This window comes from Miscanthus floridulus, chromosome 1 (assembly GCF_019320115.1).
Source record: "Miscanthus floridulus cultivar M001 chromosome 1, ASM1932011v1, whole genome shotgun sequence".
Lineage (NCBI taxonomy): Eukaryota > Viridiplantae > Streptophyta > Magnoliopsida > Poales > Poaceae > Miscanthus > Miscanthus floridulus.
The window spans coordinates 192,061,889-192,076,677 of NC_089580.1; the positions used below are offsets into that span (position 1 = coordinate 192,061,889).

At 48.5% G+C, this 14,789-nt stretch overlaps 1 protein-coding gene across 1 annotated transcript; it reads right to left on the reverse strand.

Moving 5' to 3' along the window:
• Positions 1-4,251: 4,251 nt before the first annotated feature.
• LOC136468992 (uncharacterized) lies at positions 4,252-4,860 on the reverse strand. Its single transcript, XM_066467362.1, has one exon. It carries the CDS (start codon positions 4,858-4,860, stop codon positions 4,252-4,254), a length of 609 nt encoding a protein of 202 aa, XP_066323459.1.
• Between the last annotated feature and the right edge of the window lie 9,929 nt (positions 4,861-14,789).

Sequence of the window (14,789 nt, forward strand, 5' to 3'; positions counted from 1 at the left end):
GGGTCGAGCGTCACTTAGAGATCATGGAGTCGATAGCGAAACCAATAGGAGAAGATGTGCGTAAATTAAGGGTGACCCATCTCTCGACATTGGCCCGAGCCGTCTGATTGACTTGGGTGACCAGCTAGCACAGGACTTACCTTGATGGCTCGAGTGACGGGTTCAGGGAGCTCTTACCGGATATGTTCGAGTGGAATCTAGGACCGCCGTTCGTGACGAGGTCAGTATAACCCGCATGGGGTATCCTACTGCTCCTTGCCCATCTCTCAACAGCGGCCCGAGCAGTCTGATCGACCTAGGTGACCCACTAGAATAGGACTTTCCTATGGAGATAGAGGATGAGATCATCCTCCCCAAAAATTTAGTTAAGCAGATAAGCCAAGCAGCGAACTCGTAACAAGTGAACAAAGCTCTTAAATTTTGTTATGGCCAAACAGATTTTTAGCCCTTCTCCCCTTTTTGTATAAAAAGGTGAATGCATTCTGACCCTTTCCATCATTAAGGCTGTAAAGCCCAGGGTGCGGGTGAACAAACTCTGATCACGCTGGTGAGTAAAAATGCCATAGCCGCTGGGGCGTAGGTTTTTTGCAGTCCGACTAGTTTTACTCAGCGTTCGTTTCTGTAACCCTTGCTTCTAGGTCTTAACATGAGAGAGGGTCGGGCATAGAGAATATTTGTCAGGTGGATATACTCTTAGATGCATACTGACTCTTTTTGTAGTTAAGGCTAGAAAGCTTGGGGTATAGAAAAAACTCTAATCATGCTAGTGAGCAAAAACGTCGTAGCCGTTGGGGCATAGGTTTCTTGCAGTCCGACCAGTTTTACTCAGCGTCTATTTTTGTAACCCTTGCTTCTGGCTCTTAACATGAGAAAGGGTCAAGCGTAGAGAATGTCTATAGGATAGATATGCTCATATCAGCCCTCGAGTGAGGCCCGACCCCCTACCGTTGCTGGGGTCGGGTGTCACTAAAGATTGAGAAGTTGGCAGCAAAACTAATAAGAGAAAGTGTGCATATATTAAGGGTAAAAATGACATAGTTGTTCAATGTTCTAGGCATTAATGAAGACTTCATCGTTGATGGTCTTGAGCTTGTAGGTGCCTGGTCAGAGCTCCTCCGCAACGATGTACAGTCCCTCCGATGGCGGAGAGAGCTTGTGGCGGTTCTTGTTACTCTGGACAAGACAGAGCACCAGGTCCCCGATGTTAAATGCCCGACCTCTCACTCAACGACTGTGGTATCGGCATAACACTTGCTAGTACTTGGCCGAGCGGAGGAGGGCAACGTCATGCGCTTCATCAAGCTAGTCCATGGCATCCTCGAGGGATGCCTCGGCTCCCTGTTCATCGTACGCCCTGACCCTTGGAGCTCCATAATCGAGGTTGGTTGGGAGGATAGCCTTGGAACCGTAGACCATAAAGAATGGTGTGTAGCCGATGGCCTAGCTTGGGGTCATCCTCAGGCTCCAGAGCACCACGGGAAGCTCTACGACCCATCGTCCGCCAAACTTATTCAAATGGTGGAAGATCCTAGGCTTGAGGCCTTGTAGGACCATGACGTTTGCGCACTCGACCTGCCCATTTGTGCAGGGGTGCGCCATAGCGGCCCAATTGATGCAGATGTGGTATTCGTCGTAGAATCAAAGGAACTTATTTCTGGTGAACTACGTGTTGTTGTCCGTGATGATGGAGTTCGGGACCCCAAAGCGATGGACAATATCGAGGAAGAATAGCATGGCTTGCTTGGACTTAATCATGGAGATTGGTCAAGCCTCTATCCACTTTATAGACTTGTCTATGGTGACAAGCAAGTGCATATAGCCCCTAGGCACCCTCTTGAGAGGTCCGACCAAATCGAGCCCCCAGACCACGAATGGCCACGTGATGGGGATCGTTTGGAGTGCTTGGGCCAGTAGGTGGGTCTGCCGAGCGTAGTATTGACACCCTTCGTAGGTGCGCATGATATGTTCAGCGCCGGCTACCATGGTCGGCCAGTAGAAGCCTTACTAGAACACATTTCCAACTAGGGTTTTAGGCACAGCATGGTGACCGCAGACCCCACTGTGGATGTCGCTCAGCAACCGCTTCCCTTGTTCGACGATGATGCAGCACTATAGGATCTCGGTGTGGCTTCGCCTATAGAACTCATCCTCAATAAGGACAAAGGACTTGGCATGACATGCTAGCCACTGACCCTCCATTTTGTCTATCGGTAGCGCCTCACGGAGGAGGTAGTCGAGGTAAGACATCCTCTAGTCGGCCAGAGGGTTGGGCTCTATCGTTGGATATTCGTCAAGGTCCATGACTTCAGGGTCGGATGGAGCCGATGGCTGGTTAGCCCTCGAGCCTAGGGTAGGTGGCCCGTCATCAGCTTGTTCTGTCTCCTCATAGCGAACCGAGGGCTTGTACTGATCGCTGGTGAAGATGCCCGTCAGCACAATCTCTTGGTCAGACGTCATTTTCGCCAGCGCGTCAGCTGCTTGTTGAGACACGATGTGATTGAGCTCGAGACCATTGAACTTGTCCTCCAGCTGGCGGACCTCTTGGTAATATGTAGCAATCTTGGCATTGTGGGAGCCTGATTCCTTCATGACTTGGTCAATGACTAGCTGGGAGTCACCCCCAGACGTTGAGCCATCGGATACCTAGCTCGACGATGATGCGTAGGCCATTGATGAGTGCCTCATACTCAGCCACATTGTTGGAGGTGGGGAAATGGATATGAACCATGTACCTTATGCATACCCCGAGGCGTGAAACGAAGACCAGCCTCGCACCGGCGCCTTTCTTCATCAGTGATCCATCAAAGTACATCATCTAGTACTCTTGGTCGGCGACTGCTGGTGGCATTTGGACCTTGGTCCACTCTGTAACGAAATCAGTTAGCACTTGGGACTTGATGGCCGTCTGAGGGGCATACGAAATGCCTTGACCCATCAGCTCGAGTGCCCACTTCACGATTCTTCCTATGGCATCCTGGTTTTGGATGCCCTCGCCGAGAGGGAAGGATGTCATGACCATCACCAGATGCGACTCAAAGTAGTGACATAACTTCTTCTTGGCGAAGAGGATGGTGTACAAGAGTTTTTGGATTTGGGGGTAGCAAGTCTTAGAATCGGACAAGACCTCCCTAATGAAGTATACGGGATGCTACACTTTGAGGCTGTGTCCCTCTTCTTCTCGCTCCACCACTAGGGCGGAGCTAACCACTTGCGTGGTGGTCGCAATGTTGAGCAGAAATGGTTCCCTGTCTGTTGGAGGGACCAGGATCAGGGCCTTTTTCAGAAGCTGCTTGACCATGTCAAGTGCCTCCTAGGCCTCGGGCATCCATTCGAAATAGTTGGCCTTCTTCAAAAGTTGATAGAGGGGGAGACCTTGTTCACCAAGGCGCAAGATAAAGCGGCTGAGCATGGTGAGGCACCCTGTAACTCATTGTATCCCCTTTATGTTCTGAATCAGGCCCATCCTCGTGATGGCCGAGATCTTCTCCGGGTTGGCTTTGATGCCACGCTCAGAGATGATAAAACCCAGCAGCATACCCCTTGGGACCCCAAAATGCACTTCTCAGGGTTGAGCTTAACGCTGTTTGCTCGAAGTTTCGTGAAGGTCTGCTCTAGGTTGGCTATGACCTGGTCAGCCCGTTTGGACTTGACTATGATGTCGTCCATGTAGGCCTCAACGGTTCGCCCAATGATGTCCCCGAAACATTTGAGCATACAACGCTGGTACATCGCCCTCGTGTTTTTCAGACTGAACGGCATCGTGACGTAGTAGACCGATCCAAATCGGGTGATGAAAGATGTCATGAGCTGGTTGGACTCTTTCATCATGATCTGATGGTACCTGAAGTATGCATCAAGGAAGCAAAGGGTTTCACACCCTAAGGTTGAGTCTACTACTTGGTCTATGCGTGGCTAAGGAAACGAATCATTTGGACATGCTTTGTTGAGACTCGTGTAGTCGACACACATTCTCCATTTCCCACTCTTTTTTCATACCAGAATAGGATTGGCTAATCACTCGGGGTGGTATACTTCCTTGATGAACCCAACCACCAAAAGCTTCGCAATCTCCCCGCTGATAGCCCTGCACTTCTCCTCGTCAAAGCGATGCAGGCGTTGCTTCACCGACGTGGAGCCTAGCCTAATCTTCAAGGCATGCTCGGTGACTTCCCTCAGAATGCCTGGCGTGTCCGAGGCTTTCCACGCAAATATGTCTCTGTTGACGTGGAGGAAGTCGACGAGCATGCTTTCCTATTCGGAGGAAAGTGTGGTGCCAATGCGCACCACTTTGCCCTTGGAGCCACTGGGGTCTATGAGGATCTCCTTGGTGCCCTCTATAGACTCAAAAGACCCAGCTAACCGCTTGGGGTCGGGTGCTTCTTTGGTGACCTCCTTCCTGATGGACACAAGCTTGTTGGAGGCGATGATTGCCATGGCGTGTTCATAGCACTCGACCTCGCACTCATAGGCGCACTGGAAGGAGGTGCCAATGGTGATGACCTCACACGGTCTTGGCATCTTTAGCTTTAGATAGGTATAGTTGGGGACGTCCATGAACCTCACATAGCATGGATGTCCCAGGATGGCATGGAAGGTTCCGTGGAACCCGACCACCTCAAAGGTAAGGGTCTCCATCGTGTAATTAGTCAAATCCCCAAAGGTTATGGGCAGATCGGTCTGCCCAAGTGGCACGGCCTGCTTTCCAGGCACAATGCCATGGAAAGGCGCTTCGGTCGGTCGAATGCACGATTGGTCGATGCCCATGGCGTCGAGTGTTTTGGCATACATGATGTTGAGGTCGCTGCCTCTATCCATCAGTACCTTGGTGAGCCGCTTTATGCCGATGATCGGGTCGACCATGAGCGGATATCTCCCCAGTTGTGGGACGCTCTTCGAGTGGTCGGTCTGATCAAAGGTTATGGCGGACTCCGACCATTGGAGGAAGGTAGGCACAGCCAGCTCGGCCGTATAGACCTCGAGGCACGAGCTTCTAGTAGCACTTGGAGTCATAGGTTACTAACCCTCCAAAGATCATGAGGTAGCCATCTAGTGTTAGAAAGCCATCATCCTTCCCCTCGGTGTTGTCCATGGATGGCTTGGGGTCCTTCCTATGCTCCCCTTATTGGAGCCTCCATATAAGAACCGCTTCATGAGACCGCGGTCCTTGTATAGATGCTTGACCGGGAAAGCATGGTTCGGACATGGTCCTTCGAGCAGCTTCTCAAAGTGGTCTAGGGTGACTTTGGTGGGCTTCCAACCCCCTTGTGGTCGGCGAAGGCCACAAGCGAGCCCTCACACTGCTACTTGATTTTCTTCTTGCTGGGATAGTTGGAGGTGCCTTCGTCGATGTCCTCGTCCCACTTTGGCTTGCCCTTGAGGTGGTCAAAGATTGCTCCGACCACCTCCTCGCCTAAGGCGTGGCTGGTGGCGATGTTGAGGAGCTCCTTGGTGGTTCATGGCCCCTTACATCCTAGCTTGTGAACCAGGGACTCATAGGTGGTCCTAGACCAGAAGGCTCCTATGACGTCGGTGTCGGCGACATTAGGCAGCTCGTTGCACTATCGAGAGAAGCGCTGGATATACCCACGATGAGTTTCTCCAGCCTTCTATCAGTAGTTTTTGTGATCCCATGGGTTCCAAGGACACACATATGTGACCTAGAAATTTCCCACGAAGATCTCTTTCAGGTCCGCCCAACTTTGGATTATATTGGGTAGAAGATGTTCCAACCACGTTCGTGCCGAATCGGCCAGGAATAATGGAAGATTACGGATAATGAAATCATCATTATCCGCTCCATCGACTTGGCAAGCAAGCCAATAATCCTTGAGCCACAGTATGGGGTTCATTTCCCTAGAGTATTTCAGGATGTTGGTCGGCGGTCAGTACCACGGTGGAAAGGCGACGTTGAGGATGTGTTGGCTAAAGGTCTGATGTCCCGGCAAGTCAGGGCTCGGGCTTTGGTCCTCGCTACTATCATAGCGTCCGCCATGATGAGGGTGGTAGCCACAGCTAGCCCCCTCCCTCACATCATCATGGGCATGGCTATGGGCATCGAGGGTGTCGCGTGCATCACTATTGCGGTCGAGACACTCGTGCACTGGGACCACGGTGCGTGGCCTGCCGCTATGTTGCGCTTGGTGGACTGACATGTCCATGTTGGGTCATTCTAAGGGTGCACACTGGTTGGCGTCGAGCTCATGTCATTGGGACAGCGAGCTCTCAGCCTATTACATCGCCGCACGCTTGAGTAGCGTGTGAATCTCGCAATGGGCCTAACGATCCTTCGGTGTCTTGGGCCCAAGAAGCCCCCGGAGCAAGGCCACTGTGGAAGCGATGTTCTGGCTTGCCCAGGTGAAGTGTTGGAGGGCTTCATCATCCTCGATGATCCTCTAGTTCATGTCATGGGCCACGGTGCATGCACGCCTGCCATCTCCATGGCGCTCGATCTCTTGCTCAAGCTCCATGCATTCCTGCTTGAGCTAGAGTCGTGCTTCCTCGAGCTCTTGGTGCCGGGCCTTCAGCTGCTCCACCCATAGGCGAGGTGAGGCCCCTACATCCCTCTTGACCTCATCGTCGAAGTCATTTGTTGGGGTAGCCTCTCCCTCGTGGATGCTTTCGACATGTCCCTCAGGGGTGATGGCTCCTGTTGTTGGAGTCAGAGTCGGAGGGCGACGCCAATTCTCCCACGAGGAGGTCATGGAAAGATTCCATGAGATATTTAGTCATCCCTATGAACTCATTGTTCGTGGGGGATGGAGGCATGTGTTGCGCCACAGGGTGGCCAATGGTCTCTGCGGTGTTGCGAAGATCGGACGGGAGCGCTGTCCGGGCGCTCTGGATGAGGTATTCTGGGGAGAGCGGCTCTCTTCTAGCAAGCTACGTCATGACATTGGCAAACAAGAAGGTGAGGTGGCGCAAGTCCTCCTAAGATGGTTAGGGTCCTAGGAAGGCACCGAGCTGGCGCTCTAGCCTCCCGTAATCGAAGCCGAGGAGCTGGTCGCTCTTGGGGGTGTGAGCCTCCGATGTGTGCGGCTATAGCTCCTCAACCACCTCGGCGATCATGTCAAGGCCGATGAAGTGGAGAGGTTGGAGGGCGGTGGGAGCCTACATGAACCCTCCCTCTATCATGATGATGAAGTCCAGGTTCCCAAATCGCACGTGCATGCCCAGGACCTAGCTGATGCTGTGAATAGCCATCCGAGGCCTGGTGTGGATGTTGAGACACGCAAAACGCCTCTACCTGGTGTGCCAACTGTCGGTGTTTTGAGTTACCATCGATGAGTAAATTATATTATTGCGTGTTTGGCTCGGATGGTGTGCTTAGAGGACATGAGGTTTATACTAGTTCGGGTAGAAAGTTCCTACGTCTAGTTCGTCGCTGCTGCTCGTGTTACTAGCACCAAAAGTTTGTAGTAGGGGTTACCAACGGGCGAGAGAGGGAAATGATCCTAAGTCTCTAGTGAAAGGAGTGAGTGGGTGCTGAGAGCTCGATCGCTGCTCAGCTGTGTGTTCATCGTGTCCTTTAGGATTCGATTTGTGAGGTGCTTTTGTGAATCACGTTTGTGTTCTTCACATTCTTATTTTCCCCTTTCTTTCTTGGTTCGATTCATCACTTTGAGAGCATTTTGACTCATTCTTTTTTATCTGAGATGGACTATGACCTTAGTTGATCCCTTCCATAGAAGGATTTCATCTAAATCCTCATGAGTTCAAAGATCAGGACGAATCAAGTTCTAGGGTGAAAAAACTAGGGTTTGTTGCAATTTCATGATTTTCCATTGATTACTTTTGTCTTGGGAAATGATCTTCCAGGAGTAGCCTACCAACTTTGTCATAATCCTCTCTGCAAAGTTTCAAGTCATTCCAAGTTGATCTGATTGAGTTTTTGGTGTTGAATCGATTTTTCCCGAGAACTGCTCATAAATACCAGACGTGTCTGGTATTCATACTAGACGTGTCCGGTAGATCAAACTTTCAATTTTGCAGCTAAAATTTGGAGGCTACCTTAAGGTGTCTAGAAGATGTGGTTAAAATTTCATAATTGTTGGACACAATTGAATAAGTTTTTCAATTTTTCTCACAAGGTCGCTCTGTGTTGTTCAGCATACCGGACGTGTCTGGTATTCATACCTGACGTGTCTAGTATTAGCTGACTGTGCTGTGTTCAGCAGCTCTTCCTTGGTCATTTGACCTCCGATTCATGTTCTGCCTTTTGCGATGGGTTTCTACCATTCCAAGGAACTTATCTAGGTACTCTTGTCACCAGTTGGCTTGGGTATTTTAGATTTGGAAACTCGCTTCTTCTCAATAGGAGTTGAGTATCTCATTTTCTCACCTTTAGTTCACGAAACACACCGTGCACGTTTGTGGTGTCCCACTGTGTTCCTAGGAAATATCCACCGTCTTTTTTGGGTCGATGGCATCATGGTGTTTGCTTCGCGTGTTTGGCGGTGATTTTGGGACAATGGTCGAAAGTTTCAAAAGAAATTTGCGGCTCCCATTCACCCCCCCTCTGGTCGCCATTTCTAGTCCTTCAATTGGTATTGGAGCCGGTTAAGAATCATTCTACCTTAATCGGTCCATGATCCATGAAGGCGACATGGAGCGTGGTTTCGGTAAACCATAGTTCTTCAATGGAACAAACTACCCCTATTGGAAGATTCGCGTGTCGACGCATCTTCAGGGGATTGATTGGAAAGTTTGGGAGATTTGTGAAAATGAAAATTATGTTGTGCTTGAAACTCACATTACTCAGGATCAAATTGATCAACACAACGCAAATAGCAAAGCTCGCAGTGTTCTTTTCTCGAGTCTTTCGCTTTCTAAGTTTGAGAGAGTCTTCAATTGTACGACTGCTTGAGAGATTTGGACGAGGCTTTAGAGCTATCACGAGGGAACCGCATAGATCAAAATTAGACTCTTTGAGACCTACAAGCGAGAGTATGAGAACTTCTCTCAGTTGGATGGAGAGTCTATCGATGCCATGTTATCTCGCTTTCAGATGATTGTGCACAAGATGTGGGCAAACAAGCCGTAGCTACCTTATGATGATCATGAGCGGGCACTCAAGTTACTACATGGAAGGTTTGGGATGTGAAGGTGTATGCTATCATTGAGTGTGTGAACTATGACACTCTCATGCTGGATGAGCTTTTCAGCAAGCTCAAGTCCACCGAGATCGAGAACCCCTCTGCACCGAGTATGGCTTTGGTCTTAGGTAACAGCTCAAGTTCTTTAGCTAACCCTTCATAGATCTTGTTTGCCTTATCTTGTTTGGTGTCTGTCATAGAGGAGCAGTTGGACGCCCTTGGAGACGATGAGCTAGCACTGGTCATCAGCCGGTTCTCATGGTTTCACAACAATTGCTTGAATCACTGGCGTGGTGGTGGTCCGAAAGAGGGATGCTACGGCTATGGAGACCCCAACCACTTTGTCGCCCACTGCCCCAAGAAGAACAAGCACTCCTCTGACTAGTACAACTCCAGCAAGCTCAAGGACAAGCGTGAGTACACCTCCGGCAAGCACAAGTCAAAGAGAGGATTCGACAAGGAGGCGCTCAAGAAGATGTACCTCAAGAAGGCCAAGGCCTAGGAGCACGCCTTCCTTGTCTCCCTCAGTGACCTTGACAACGACACCGACAACGATCGCTCTTCTTCTCCCTCGAGCGACGATGAGTCCGAGAGGAAGCGTGAGGACAAGCTAACCGGGCTCTGCTTCATTGCCAGGTCCACCCATGGAGGATTTTGCACCATGGCGGTCGATGCCGAAGTGAAGGCTAGCAAGGACATGATTCCAGTCAACGATGACACTACTAAGGTAACACCTTCAGTCGACTATCTTGTTGTTGAGCTTGAAGCCATGAATGACACCTTATTTAGCCAAGACAAGCTGCTGAAGCATGCTGCCCATGAGAGGAAAGAGTTTAAGGACAATCTAGAAATTGCACTGAAGGAGCTTGAGGAAGCTAAGAAGCATGCTGTAGTAGTGTCTGATGAGGTTGAGTGTGATGAGTGTACAGTTCACATGTCTAACCTTACGGAATTTGTAATCCAAGTATGTTTCTTTGCTTGATGAGAACAATGAGTTAAAGTCTAGGTCTGGCTTTTTTGGGTGCGTGCAAGTCCTGCCTGGGCTTACAATCTGAGCTGACATAGAAGGTTGCTAGGATCTCTTTGCTTGAGAAGGCCAGTTCAGATAGCACTGCTGCTAGGTGTGCACGCTGTGAGGGTTTGGAGCTAGAGCTAGAGTCTTGCAGGCATGACAAAATGAGAACCGAGGAAGACAACACAAACCTCTGGTCCATCTTGAGCTGGGTGTCCTGCAGTGAGCCATAGTTGGGCATGATGATGAGCCAGTTTAGGCAGGGAACTGGTGCATCGGGTGTAGGCTTTGTTGTATGTGGGAAGGGTGAAAATCTCTATGCAAGGTTGGAGAGTACAGTGGATTGAAACCAAGTGAGAAACCTACCACTACTCCCAAATTGATCAAGATCACTCCATGTTGGTATAAATTAATGCACACAGAACAATCCGTAAGCGCACAGATATTATACCATTGTAGCACTTCACCGAGAGTAACCTAGTTTTATATCAAACCCAAAGGAACGGGGGTGAGAATAACCAAATCTAACTTATCCCAACTTCACAATCAAGGCTAAATAATAGGAACGTAGAGGAGACTACTAAGGTCTTCTAGTTCTAACTTCGGTAAGCTTTGTCTTCTATTGTTCAATTCGGAGGATAATACTAGAAAAAACACAGACAGAGTATGTTTCCAATAGCAATACTGCCCTACTAGTCCTATTAATGGGAGGTGGGCTATAGAGGATTCAACGAGGCTATAAAAGTCACCCTCGTGAGCTACCACTGATCTAGAAAATAGGATACATCTATGAGTAACCGAGTCTAAACACCATGCTTACACTACGAATACTACTTTAACCTAGGAGCTACAAGGATTAAAGTACTCAAAAGAGAGTCGTAAACCTAAAGAACAATATGAACAAGATGCTTACTTGAATTAGAAGTCGATTACCAGAGAAATCTCAGAAGCAAGCTCAAGAAGAACTTGATTCTGTCAGGTACAAGCCATAGAGAGAGCACCGACAGGCCAGGACTCCTCCAGAACTTTTCCCTCACACTCTATCTCTCTATTTCTAGAACTAGACTAGATCCTATCGAGGACTAATCTTCTCTTGATTGCTAGCCCTAATCCTAGTGTTTATATGAATTAGGGTTCCTAGCTTCTCAGCTCTCAGGATCAAATGAGCATTGCCTCAGGGGGGTATAGGTTGCATTATATAGCCCTGGGGGTCCAACGTGAGCCCTTGGATAAAACTGACTTAAGCAATGGCCTAGATGCATCCTCAAAGGTGGTGGGAAACTGACGTAGAAAGCTAGCTGACAAGTGGGCCCACCAGGGGCCAGGTGGCCTGGTAGTGGGGCTAGGTGGCCCCACATGTCAGCCACTTAGGCTTCGCTTCAGTGACATGGATTCTGGATCCTTCTAGAGTCTTCCCACATAGGTACCGCGGTGGGATTCCGTATTTTCCTTTGACAATTAGGTCCTCCTTGGTAGTTTTCTAATTAAATCCTGCTGGAAACACACATTCACCAAAACTCATGAAATTTGTCAGTTTAAACCCCTAAGTCTACTTTAGTGATTCATTTATACCCTTATGCATGCTTAATTGATGGATAAAATATGTATGATAACTACCGTCAAAACTCCACTTGAGCCCACTTTGCCAACCACCAAAGATGAAGTATTTGAAGAACCTCCAAAAGCTCCACCTTAGAAACAAGTTTGGGTTCCAAGACCAAACTATTTCAAGAACTCACTTGACACTCTACCAAACATCTCTGAGGATCCCCTTCCTAAAGCCAAACAACCACCAAGAGTGAACCATACCCACAAGAGAGTGCACCAACAACCACCTAAGTAAGAGGTGAGGTATCACTGTGACTATTGCCATAGGGATGGTCACCTTACTAAGTTCTGCTTTAGGAGGAATAGAGATGAGCAGTGAGAGTAAGAGTTGAACAACCAGAACATGTACTGCCCACCCCATGGTGTACATGTGCCGCCTGTTGAGAGGTGCAGTGCTAGGCCTAGAGGTGCAATGCCTCAAGATGCTTGGCCTCAGGTTGCAAGACCACACAGTGGTCATGCCTGGCGTGGTTTAGGTCATGATCAATATGACTTTGGACCTCGTGGTAGTGGCTTTTAGTCCTATAGCTCTAGCGGACCATGTTTTCCCCCACATGGTGATCGCTTTCCTCAAATGGGACATGGTATGTTTGGTGTTTTTCCTAACACTTTTTTAGGGCAAATGAGCCAACACTGGTATCCTTCATAGTTTACTAACCCTAGTGTTGCGCCATTTGCTCATCCCATCTCTTTCTATTGACACAGGATGGAGGTCTGGAGAACACATGGCTAATTGATTTTGGTTGTTCGCGCCACATGATCAGAAGTTCAAAATGGTTCTCCAGCCTCAACCCCGTGCAATGTAAGGAGTACATCACATTCCGGAACAATATCAAAGGTAAGGTGCTTTCTTGTGGGACCATTCAGGTCAATGAGAGTTTTGTCTTGAAGGATGTTGCTTTGGTTTCGAATTTGCATTTCAATTTGCTTTTAGTTTTGCAACTCCTTTAGGATGGCTTTGAAGTGCACTTTAACACCGGCTTGTCTCGAGTTCTTGATTTTTAGGGAAATCTTGTTTGCTAGATTGTCCCTTTTGGTTGTGTCTTTTGAGCTGATTTTTCTCACTCCTTTGGCTCTTCTCGGTGTTTGGTGGCTGGATCCTCCTTTGAGCTTTGGAAGTGGCATAGGAGACTGGGTCCCTTGAGCTTTCACTTAGTAGCTAGGTTGAGCTCACTTGATCTAATCCGAGGATTGCCCAAGTTGAAATTTGAAAAGGATTTGGTTTGCCACCCTTGTCATCACAGGAAGATGGTTGTCGCTTCTCACCCACCTGTGAACCAAGGCATGACCAAGGAACCTACGAGCTACTTCACATGGACACAGTTGGTCCAGCTCGGGTTTGGTCAGAAGGTTGGAAGTGAATGATTTTTCTCGCTACTCTTGGGTGTTTTTCATGGAGGGTAAGGATGAGGCATTTTCCTTAGATCGAGACTTGATTCTTTAGTTACAGACTGAGTTGCCTAAGAGTGCCATGAGAGCGATTTATAGTGACAATGGCACTGAATTCAAAAACTCTTAGTTTGAAACCTTCTATGCTTCTTTGGGTCTTCAACACCAGTTTTCCTCTCCTTATGTCCCTCAGCAAAATGGTGTTGTTGAGCGCAAAAATCGGACTTTGGTTGAAATGGCTAGGACGATGCTCAATGAGCATAGGACTCCTAGGAGATATTGGGCCGAAGCAATCAACACCGTATGCCATGTTTCCAATCGCATTTTCCTTTGAGCTTTCATGAAGAAGACTTCTTATGAGTTGCGATTCGGATGACTACCCAAGGTAAGCCACTTCAGGGTGTTTGGATGCAAGTGCTTCATCCTCAAACAAGGTAATTTCGACAAGTTTGAGTCTAGGTCTTTCGATGGTATATTTCTAGGTTATGCTTCACACTTCATGCATATCGTGTTTTTAACCTTGAAACTAACCGAGTTGTGGAGACCTATGAGGTCACATTCAACGAAACCATGCCCTAATCCACTCCTGTCTTTGAATGTGCAGGTGATCAGGAGATAGGTGAGAGCATCTTTGTGGAAGAGGGGTAGGAAGAGGCTAATTGGGGTGATCCCGAGCCTACTCCACCGGCTACCCCTCTCGAGCCTGCGATGTCTACTTCAGCTCATGGCCCTGATTTGTCTTCTTCCACTACTTGGGGTCCATGCGAGCAGCCTCCTCATCCTACGTCGGCTACACCTGACGAGGCCCCAGCTGCTATTGAGGGGGAGGCGACTTCTTCAAGAGGAGCACCTCGACACATTCAGTGTTGCCACCCATCTCAGACCATGATCGGTGATATTGACTAGCGAGTCATGCGGTCTAGGTCATATCACATCTCACACTTCACTCGCTCTGCTTTCATTGCTTCCTTTAAGCCTTGAGATGTTGGACACGCACTATCTAATTCCGATTGGGTCAATGCTATGCACGAGGAGTTAGAGAACTTTGAGCGAAATCAAGTGTGGGTTTTAGTTCCACCTCCACCAGATTGCCACCCCATAGGTACAAAGTGGGTTTTCAAGAACAAACAGAGTGAGGATGGCATGGTAGTGAGGAACAAGGCTAGATTGGTAGCTCATGGCTTTTGCCAGAAAGAGGGGATAGACTATGAGGAAACCTTTGCTCCTATTGCCCGTTTAGAAGCCATTAGGATTCTTTTAGCGTTTGTAGCTTTGAAAGGGTTCAAGCTGTATCAGATGGATGTGAAGAGTGCCTTCTGGAATGGGTACATAGAGAAAGAGGTTTATGTGAGGCAACCCCCTGGCTTTGAAAATCCTAACTTTCCTAACCATGTTTTAAAACTCCACAAAGCCTTGTATGGGTTGAAACAAGCCCCGAGAGCCTAGTATGAGCGTTTGAAAGCTTTCTTGCTTGGTAAGGGTTTTAAGATGGGCTCCATTGATAAAAACTTTGTTTCTCCTCAAGTAAGGCACTGACACTCTTTTGGTTCAGATATACGTGGATGATATCATCTTTGGTGGCTCTTCTCATACACTTGTTGCCAAGTTTGCAGATACTATGAGCAGGGAATTTGAGATGAGCATGATGGGAGAATTGACTTTCTTCCTTGGGTTGCAAATCAAGCAAA

Bases quoted from the DNA above. Each gene is read 5' to 3' on its own strand.
- LOC136468992 (XM_066467362.1), bottom strand. From the start codon at position 4,860: ATGGTCGACCCGATCATCGGCATAAAGCGGCTCACCAAGGTACTGATG.